The 11,377-nt window shown below is 26.7% G+C and overlaps 1 protein-coding gene across 1 annotated transcript in view; it reads right to left on the bottom strand.

The window, feature by feature from the left end:
• The window catches only part of LOC117169132 (30S ribosomal protein S11), a 15,136-nt gene extending 9,004 nt beyond the window's left edge, over positions 1-6,132 (bottom strand). The window contains exons 1-2 of the mRNA XM_033355322.1: positions 5,708-6,132; positions 2,931-3,058 (exon numbers count right to left, since the gene is read on the bottom strand). Of these exons, the coding sequence (XP_033211213.1) occupies positions 2,931-3,058; positions 5,708-5,943 (364 nt within the window). The 5' untranslated portion in view covers positions 5,944-6,132. The remainder of the gene's footprint in view (positions 1-2,930; positions 3,059-5,707) is intronic.
• Between the last annotated feature and the right edge of the window lie 5,245 nt (positions 6,133-11,377).

Below are 11,377 nucleotides of genomic sequence, written 5' to 3'. Positions count from 1 at the left end.
GCTTTAATTTTTAAACTAAAAAAGTTACAACTTTTTGTCTTAAGAAAAAAAGATGCGCAATCAAATTCTACATCCATATATATCTTTTGAAAATTAAAATTCCAAAATTTTTTCTAAAGCCTCCAGGGGACTTCGTTTTCGCCCGAAAAAATTTTATGTGCCCTTATTGCATCCGGACCCACAATTAGTGAGGTTTATAAACCAATTTGTATTACTATTAACTTTGGTTTCTTTCGTATTTAGAATTTTAAGTTTTTGATTTATTGGTATCCCGCTTCGTCATTGTTTAGATTGTATTACACTATATTTAAATTCCACCTTTGTCAAATTTGATGGTTCTATTTATAAAGAGGAAAGCGGCTTAGCTATGGGTTCTCTCTCTCTCCTATGTCAGCTAATTTAGTTATGGAGAAACTCGAGTCGCACTGCCTCAAAAATCTCTCTTTTTCCGTTATATAGAGGATATAATTACAGCTGTTCCAAGAGAAAAAATCTATTTACTTCTAGAAAAGTTCAATTCTCATCATCCTAATATTAACCCTTAAAGTGCATTGTGGGTATCACCGACCCCAAGAAATTTTCAAAGTGGAAGTACAAAAACCGTGGGGTGCAAATAAATATCTTTTTTGAAAGCATCCATGTTGCAATATTTTTTTTATGAAAGTACACTATTTCAAAAGTATAGTCATACATTTTCAGGTTTAAAGAATAAAAATTGCGTGAGTTATGGATTTTTAAGTAAAAACCCCATTTTTTCACCGTTTTTTCAATAATTTATTGAACAAACTCAGAGTAAATAAATGTCTCTAAAATCAACTCTAACTTATAAAAGATACCTTAAGCTATATCGGATAATTTTATTGTGACAAAATATTCAATAGGGATTGAACAATACATGATTAAATACGCTGGGGTATTATACACCCACAATGTACTTTACCGTGTTTCTTACAATGCTTGCATTTTAAGGGTTAAATTCACCATAGAAGTTGAACAAAATTCAAAAATTAGTTTTCTGGATACCCTTGTTATTAGATGTGATAGTTTTGTGAAAATTGATTGGTTTCAGAAGAAAACGCGGTCTGGTCGCTATTTAAATTTGAACTCTTTTTATCCTAATTGCCATAAAATTGGCCTGGTCGCAAGTTTGTTCTACAGAGATTTTAGAATTTCGGATCCAGAATTTAGATTCAAAAATATAAATTTAATCAGAGATACCTTAAAAGATAATGGTTTTCCAACATTCTTAATTCACAATTGTTAAAAAAAAAACTTTCCGATTATATAATACTGAATTTACTTCTAAATCCAATAATAATAAAAAAGTCTCTTATGCTGATTTCACAGTTTCTCCATAAATGAAAGGTGTATCGGAAAAAATAGAACAAGTTTATTAAAAAAAAAGAACATAAAATGAAAACAATTTACAAACCAACTAATTGTTTTTCCAAATTTTTATATAATCTCAAACATCCACTTCCCAAAAATAAATTATCCGGAGTTGTTTATAAGTACAATTGCGCGGTCTGTTCCTTTTCCCATGTAGGTGAGACAGGAAGACCTATAGAAACCCGTGATCGTGAGCACAAATATTCTATGTCACATCCAGATAAAGTAGCTCATACTGCGCTTACCAAATTTTAATCTTAAATATGTCGTTAAAGTCCCTTTCTATATGACCGACCATTTAATCACTGTCTGTTTTCTTGCTTGAATCCTCGTAATTTTAATTTTTCCTTCGTTAGTTAGTCACTCGTGTGTCACGTTCTCAATAGGATGTCGAGCTTTGGCCCTTACCTATTTTATAATTCTATTTTTGTTTTCTCTTTCGTCATTTATTATTTTCTGTGAACTACGTTTTCTGTTTTTTAGATTTTACTTCAACCTATTTTTCATTTTCAACTTATTACCAGGTATGTTTAAAATTCAGGGCCTCAGTTTACGAGAAAACCCTTCTCTTTCCTTACAATTTTTTATTTTTTAACAAATTTATTTATTATTTGTATCGTTTCTTACAGACTAAATAAATGTTTTTTGACTGATGGGGTTTCAAAACGGTGACCGAAACGGCTCAATTTAAATTATTCGTTACTTATTTGACCTTCATTTCCACAACTTGATTCGCTTTGCATTAAATAAAAGGTCGAGACTAAAAGTACAAAACTGCTCATTTTATTTAATGTGACGTTTTCAATGAATTATATGGCGTTGAAATACATTCACTGTTTTATTTTTTAGTGAAATATGTCACTCAGATTTTTAACAGAATTAAAAAAATATATTCACGGATCTCTTCAGTTCATGTTTGAAAAAAGGTCTTTTTTAATTGCCGCCTTTATACGATTATATGACATTTTATCCTTTGGTATTCCAAAGCAAAATAATCTAATAACAGGGGAAATGAAAATAGAAAAAGCAATTTTTTGTAAAAATAAACTTGAGAGACCCCTGAATATATTTTGTTTTCAACTACGCCAAAATTCAGGGCATCTCTTGACATCAATAATTCAATAAATTAATAATAACCAAAAAATACAATTTTGTAGTTTATTTTAAAATGCATGAATTTGATAAATAAATAAAAGAAATTTTTTATTTATTTCTTAGATATTTAAAATTCAATTCACATTTAATATATTAATATTTTCAATCAAATAGATTTTTCTGAGATTACTGGAGATAATAAAATGTTTGATTTAAATGAGTACGAATCTAGGCCAAAAAATACTTTCAGAGATAAAACAAAATTTAATTTTAAATCTTGAAGTTATCAATTATCTATTTGAACTTTAGCCCTGAGTCATTCAATGAGAAATAAAGCATCAACCGATATAAATATTAAAAATGTCTCGATAAATCTTTGATTATTCCTGAAAAATTGTTAACCTTATTTGGACGACAGACTAACAAATTATTTATACAGTGCTTACCCTTATAATTAGTAACTGAAAAAATGGTATTGTTTGGTGTTGTTCTCACATTGCAAATCGGTAATTGGGCAAACGGGATCCCATCAAATATGAGTGATCCTGTATTTTTATCTGGAAATATCTCCTCGCTGCAACCAATTAAAACATTGATTTAGCCTTGCTCTTGCGAAATTAATACAAAATAAGCCAAGGGTGAAACCAAATTGTCTAATTTTTAAGTAGATGTTGCGAAAATAGTGTAAATTTCAATATTTTCTTAAACTTTCAATAACTTCCGAAATAGTCAACAATTTTCAATGTTCTTAGACCAATTTTGAAGTTTTTGTTCACCGTATCACAGCAGCTTATGAGTATAGATCGTAAAAATTTTCTTTTTGAATTGTAAGAACTTGAAGTTGTAACAAAAAAGTTGGAAAAATTGCAATATTATTTTTGGCAACAAAAATATTTCTGTAAAATATATGAAACATATAATCATAAAGTTCGTATGTAATTTCCTCAAATTATGTTTTTTTAACTTTCATTCTGATTTGCTACAGATACGATGTTTTTCCAAATTTTCCAACATTTTTATTACAACTTCAAATTCTTGCAATTCAAAAGAAAATTTTTACAATTTATACTGGTAAGATTTTGTGATATAGTGAAAAAATGGCTTCAAAATGAGCCCAAGAACATTGAGAAATGTTGATTATTTCGGAAGTAATTAAAAATTTAAGAAAACATTGAAATTTACACTATTTTTGCAATACCTACTTAAAAACTAGAGCTCTGTGCTTATTTTATATAGAATTTCGAAAACAATCAACCTTTTAAAGAGAAATTTGTTTAGCTCTGGTATAATTAAAATTAAGAGAATTTATTCAGTTATAAAAAAGTGGCCTAAAATTTTTGCACGGCAGTGTATGGCAAATACTATAAAATTTTAAAGAACTTAATAAATTCTAAAAGTATAAAAATTCCTATCTATCCACGGCAGGCTTCCCAATCTTTTCCCTCTTCCCTTCTTTTTGAGTAAACTGAATTAATAGAACTCAACAAGAAAATCCAACTCTTTTTGGGTGAAAGTTCATTCGTTTCGGCTGAAGAGTCTACTATTCAATTTTTGGTTAAGGATTCAGCTTTTCCGGTTCAAAATTAAATTATTTTATTGAAAATTCAAAAATTTTGTTAAAGTCATATTTGTTGATTGAGAATTTAACTATTTTATGAAAAATTTGTCTTCCTGGCTTGGAAATTCAACAATTTGTTTGAATATTTTTTTCTCTTTTAGCTAAGAAATTTTTTTTAGTTAAAAATTCAACTATTTTGTTGAACATTCAACACTTTCTAAGAGAATTTTTATTTTTTGTTAAGAAATTTTACAATTTGATAGAAAATTTAACTAAATTTGAATGAAAATTGATCAATTTTGCACAAAGTTTTTAACAAAGTCGTTGAATTTTCCAGAAGAAAGTTAACTTAAAACAAAATAGTTGAATTTTTGGCAAAAAGAAATAATTCGCAATGAAACATTTAATAATTGCTATTTTAAGAATACATAAATTTAATAAAAATCGAAAACAGTTGAATTACTCCAAAAAAGACCAATTTTCTATAAATGCGTTAATTCTCGAAAAAATCAAATTAATTATTATTATCCAAAAAGTTTCATTTTTAAACAAAACGAACGAATTTCCAACTAAGATTAATTTTTTCAATAAAAAAATTAATTTTCAATAAAATACACGAATTTTCAGCCGGGAGGTTGAATGTTTAAATATAAAAAATTAGTCTTGAACCAAAAATAAACTAGATAGGTTTTCAGTTGAAGAAATGAATTCAATGGAAATGTAAAAATGAATTTCAACCAAAATAGTTCATTTTTAATCCAGGGATAAATTCTCAACTAAAATTATGAGCCTTCGGCACTAAATATTAAAAATTTTAACTTGAAAAAATGAATTTTCAATATAACAAGTAATAGGTGATGCTTGAAGAAAAAATTTAATTTGAAATAAAAAACATTTGAATTGAACCAAAAAAGACGAATTTTGACCATCAACCAACCAAATAAATTATCAAAAAAGTTTCATTTTTAACCAAAAGCCACGAATTTTCAACTAACAAGATTAATTTTCTAACAAAAATTACGCATTTTCAGCGAAATACATAAATTTTTGACCAAAATGTAGAATTTTCAAACATAAAATATGAAAATTTATCCAAAAATTAATTAGTTTGATTTTCTGTTAAAGAAATTAATTTCGAACAAAATACTTAAATTTGCATCCAAAGAAATAAATTATCAACTAAAAGTATGGATTTTCATTAATTTGCTAAAAAAACAAACTAATTTCGACTAAATAATTCAATTTTTATCTGAAAGAGAGAAATTTGCAACCAAATAGTTGAACTTTTCACCAAAAAAGATACTTTCGGTTTTTTTAAAAGTATAGACAAGAAAGATAATTTTCAAAAAAATAGTTGAAATTTCGAAAATAATAATAAGTGCTCATCCAAATAGTAGAATTTGTAACCAAACGAGATGAAGTTTAAACCAAAAATATAAAGGTAAACTCCCGTATATTTACAACCTTTTAGCAAATTTCCTGCGTGAATCTAAAAAAAATGTATTTTTAAATCAAGTATGTATATATATTTAAACATAAAATTGAAAAATTTTTAAGAACAGTGTAAACAAGGAAAACGAAAGGAAAGACTGATCCCTGGAGACTCTTGGAGGTTATACTCGCACACGATGATTAAATATTTATAAATTACATAAATAAACTTACGCTGTAATAACATGATCTATATCTACAGTAGTTTCTCCTTCGGTACCTTCATCTTTTTTAGTTCCAGCACCAAGAATTCTTTTATCTTTCGGTTTAGCATTTTGTATTGAGGTTATGTGTAGATATCTAATTGGTAGAGTACAAGTATTAATTTTCGACACTTCATGTACTGATTCAACACAGAGTGATTTCACTAAGGATGAAAAGTTTGATAGTCTCACAACTGTCCGGAACATTTTAGTCACGAATATTTATTCTCGACGATAAAGAAAAAATAAATAACACTTAACAACATAACCAAATCATTGGAATTCAGTCAGAGAATCAAAAGCGCACCCTCTCGGAAATGAGCTTCACTGCAAGAGCCCCTGCACATCGATATTATTCTTGCAGGTGTCAATGGCCGGTAACGATTAGCTGGAGTTCCACTTTGTTAACAAGAGTTATAAAAATATGTAGTCTACAAATGGTAAATAATTATTACAAAATATCATTTGTTGGACACGCTGAAAATTATGAAAAAGGCAAAAAAACATTCAAAGTTTTCATATTTATCCTTAATCAGGGTGAATATTTATAGATAAATATTAATATTAATATGGAAATACAAAATGAATCTTGTTGGTCGAAATTCCATGCCTTTTGGTTAAAAATGAAAGTTTTTGGATAATAATTAGTTTGTTTTAGATGAGCATCGACTATTCTATAGATAATTCGTCTTTTTCGGTTCAATTCAACTGTTTTTAATCTTAAATTCAATTTTTTTTCTCGAAATATCAACTATTGCATGTTTCATTAAGAATTCACTTTTTTAGTCATAAATTTAACTATTTAGTTGTGAGTTAATTTTTTTGTTGAAAATTCAAGAATTCGGGAAAAAATTAAACTATTTGGTTGCAAATCAAATTTCTTTGTTTAAAATTCGTTTTTATTAAAAATTCTTTTCATATGAAACTCGATTAATTGTTTTAAAAATTAAATTTTGTGCTGGTAAAAACATTTTTACGGGTTAAAAATTGAAATATTTGGTTGGAAATTCGTTTTTTTGTTTGCTAAACAAGAATTTTTTAATCGAAAGAATTATTCCATATTTGATTGAAAGCTTATCCTATATTGAAAATTCAGCTATTTAAATAAAATTCTTGTATTTTTTCGAAAATTCGTCTTTTTGGTTAAATCATTAATCTTGTTTGTTGAAAAGTGATCCTTGTATATAGTTGAATATTCTATCAAATAGTTAAATTTTTAAGCCAAAAAAAAATATCTGAAAATCAGTGGAATTTTCAACTCGAGAATACAAATTTTCAACAACAAAATATGTTAATTCAAAATGAATAGAAAATAATTGGTTAAAAACAATGAAATTTTAAGGAATTTATAACAAAATAATTTAATTTTAAGCCCAGAAAGATGATTTTCACGAAAATAGGGGAGTAATAGCAAAATAATTTTTTTCAAATAAAATTAATGATAAAGTACCATATTTAAATTTTGTTTTATTTCAATTTTGTGGAAAATTCAGTGTATTTCGACTTAAAATCTTAAGATTTAAGATTAATCATTATTAATCTTAAGATTTAAGGTTTTAAGTCGAAATATACGGAATTTTCCACAAAATTGTTGAATTCCCAGTATGCAAAAAAAATGAAGGATGTCCTAGAGACGTATTTAGAACCTAGGGATGCTCTTAAAACGTCTAATGTTAGTACAAAAGATGTCCTGAGAACCTCCATGTCTTTAAGACGTCTTTAGGTCATCTTTAGAACATTGAACGTCTTAGAGACGTTGATTGGCCTGACATACGACGTCCTAGGAACATCCCAAGGATATTCTTGGTTTTTTCATAGTTTTGTGCCCATACATGTGTTTTCCAACAAATAAATGAATTTTCAACTTAAATAAGATAAACTTTCTACTAAAAATGAAATTAAATGCTTAGATTTAAAAACTAATTTTTAACTACAAAAAACGAATTTCCAACCAAATAGATCAATTTTCAACCGAAAAAATGAATTTTACACGAAACACAGTTAAATTTTCGAGAAAAATGTTAACTCAACACTAATGCTTAAATTTTCAACTAAAAAAAGAACGAATTCTCAATGAAAAATAGCCGGAAAAATTTCTGGAATTTTAGACCAAAAATGAACATTATAAGTTAAAAAACAAGTCACTGGGTCATTTTTGAAATTGGAACTTTGAAAACCATTTTCCGAGAAAAACTAATTTAAACATGGCGACTGCCATTAGTGCCCATGTTATATTTTTTCTACGAACCTAAAATATACATACTTCCGGTTACTGGCTATAAATATACTCCTAATTAGTTTAGTATAGGTCCCAGTATCAAACTCCATTCAAACTCGAAAATAATAACTTTGACCTCATCTTAGAAAAATGGGAATATATCCTGAACTAGAATCGACCATAAGGACCCTTTTTACGTGGACGCCCACATATATTAAATTTTCAACAAAATGGTAAATTTTGAACAAAAAGTTTTAATTTTCTAACAAAATCGTTAAGTTTTCCAACTATAAAGTCCAAATCAATTTTGAACCAAAAAATGCTTTCTTTTCTGCTAAATAGTTGAATTTTTAACAAAGAAAAATTAATTTTACACTAGTTATATTTACAACCAAATAGATGAACTTTCAAGGAAAGCAAACGAATTCTCAACAAAATTTCGTAGCCGACAGTTAATTTTTCCAACCAATCTTGAACCCAGAGCTTCTATACCAAAACATATAAAATTTCAATCCAAAAGGACAAAAATTTCAACAAAGCAGTTAAATTTTCGAAAAAAATTCTAATTTTTTAACAAACGACTTAAGTTCTCAACAAAATAAATTAAAAGTTCAACTGAACAGTGAATTTTTAACCACATATTTTAATTTTTAGCAAAAAAAGATTCAAACAATTAATTGAACCTACATAAAATTGATGTATCAATCGAAGTTGAATTTTCAAAACAATTATTTTTAACTAAACAATTCAATTTTTGACACATAAAGATCATTTTTCAACAAATTTATTAAAATTTAAACTAAACAGTTCAATTTTTAACCACATAGTTGTATTTTCAAATTACAAAGATTTAACCAAATGGTTGAACTTAGAAAAAAAATTATCAGCCAAAATGTCAAGCGAAGGTGGGAAAATATCAAGAAAATCGAGAAATTTTAAAACGAATTGTTCAATTTTTAACCTACAATGATGAATTTTTAACGAAACATTGCATTTAAAAAATATTAAATTCGAACCAAAAACATTTCCATATTTAATCAACTGTAGTCGAATCTTAGAGATGTTGGACTTTCAAACAAAAAATATAAATTCTTAACAAAATAGTTCGATTTTAGTTGAGCAGTAGAATAGTTGATTCAATCGAAAAAATTGAATTCTTTATGTTTTTAATTTGAAATCCTTCAAATCGAAAGCTTTACTTTTGAAAATGTATAGAATTTAAAATGTTTGAATACACAAATTCTTCAAGTTTGAACCCTGGAATTAAAAAGCTTTTACTCTCAAATGTTAATAAATAAATTTAAATATTTGAAATCCCTTTTAATATATGATTAATTTTTGAACGATATTCAGTTTAAAATAGATTGTCAATTAACGATTTCCTTCAAAACTACACACATTTGAAATGAAATATGCTTAAATGTTACATTCTAAAGTAATTCAATATTTCGAGCACTTTCATGTTTTCAACTATATTTAATTTTGAACGCTTTACCTTTAAAATGATTAAAATTAACTAATTAATGAAAAGTTTTTTCTTGAAAGTGCTTTCAATTTAAAATTAATTATTTCTCTTTGAATAAATTCTAAGCACTTGAAACTTAAAATTACTCATTCTTATAATGTTTGAAGTTTTGAATACTAGTACGACTGGAATTTAAATTAGTTAATTTTTTAATAATTGAATTAAAATTTATTCGATTTTAGATGGTTCTAATTAAATAGTATAGTTTTAAAAGACTTTTCATCCAAAAGTCTAAAAAAACGTAAATGCACAATCCAAAAAGTCAACTGGTTTGTTGAAAATTAGTTTTTTTTTTTAAATTCAACTGTTTTACATTTAAAATATGTTTGGCTAGTTGTATCTATTATTACATTTCTTGTGAATAATTTATTATTCTTAGTTAAAAATCTTATTGTTTTTTTTGAAAATTAAAATTGTATTACAAGTTCAACAATTTTGTTGAAAAGTAATCCTTTTTGGATGAAAATTCAACTGTGTTGTCGAAAATTTATCTTTTTGGTTTGAAAATCGTTCACATTTGGTAAAAAATTATTATATTCAGTTAATAATTATCTTTATTATAATAATTAAAAATGTTCTTTGAAAGTCATGCCTTTTGGCTGAAAATGGACCTGTTTGGTTTGTTGAATATTCCTTCTATTGGGTTGAAAATTCAATTACTTCGTTGAAAATTGAACTTTAGTGTAAAAATTTTACCTTTTTAGTTGAAAATTCAACAATTTATTAAAATTTTTTTTCTATCGTGACAAAAAACAAATTGTTATTAGTAAACAATTAATCTGTTTTGCGTGAGTATTCAACTATTTTGTTGGAAATTTGTCTATTTTTATTGAATTTTTGGTTGAAATATCATCTATTACTTTTTTTGCAAAGAATTTATTTTTTCTAGCTACAAAAAATATATGAAGATTTACAAAAAACTTTGTTTTCATTTTTTATTTCAAAGCGAAATGTATTAATGAATTTTTGTAATTTTGCATCGTTGTTGAAAGTTAATTATCTGAATTGTTATAAAAAATACGACAAACAAAAGTACAATTTTTTAATATTCGTGCAGAATTTACATGATTTTTTCGTTAATTGTCATTAAAATGCATAGTTGGAGAGGCTCAACTGCAAAATTGGTTGATTATTAACAAATGTCATAGTTCTAAGCCGTTTTATATAAAAAGTACTTTCTTTTGTTTCTTCATATAAATTATTTTTATTCCTACTTTTAAACAAATTAATTTTTCTGTGCCAAGCAAAAAGAAATAAAATTCAAGAATAAGATTTAATTAAATATTATCAGTAAAATGAAAAGGTGAAAAATATTCTTGCGAACTTTTTGTATCACATTACTTGCCATTTTCATAAGCAAATAGCTAACTTGCATATTCTGACAATATCGACCCTGGACTGGTATTACAGAATTTCCGTGAAAAAAGTAATATCATTTTTACGACATTCACATGCAGTTAATACATCGTTAATACATTCTAGCGACAAATTGGACTCTTGAGTAATTAATAATTATTATAACTGAGGGGTGGCGTTCCAAAGGGACATGTGCAACATTTTTTTGTAAATGAATTTTTTGACTATACAGCTACAAACTAGGGGTTGAAAATTTGTGATGTCAGGTGTACATTTTTCATGAAATATTCCGAAGTCTCCTGAAATATCTGATCTCATTTGAATTCACTTGAAGTCACTTGAATTCTCTTAAAGTCACTCGAAATCTCCTGAAATATCAGAAGTCATTTGAATTATCATGAAGTCACATGAAGTCACATGGAGTCACATAACGTAATATGGAGTCTAAAAAAGTCATTGATATATCCTGAAGTATCTTGAAGTCAGAAGTAGGTACACACCCGATCGGCCGAGTTGCGAATCCCTCGGCTATAAATCTATTT

The sequence above is a fragment of the Belonocnema kinseyi genome, chromosome 3 (assembly GCF_010883055.1).
Source record: "Belonocnema kinseyi isolate 2016_QV_RU_SX_M_011 chromosome 3, B_treatae_v1, whole genome shotgun sequence".
In the NCBI taxonomy this organism is placed as follows: Eukaryota; Metazoa; Arthropoda; class Insecta; order Hymenoptera; family Cynipidae; genus Belonocnema; species Belonocnema kinseyi.
This window is presented reverse-complemented; position numbering and strand designations above follow the sequence as displayed.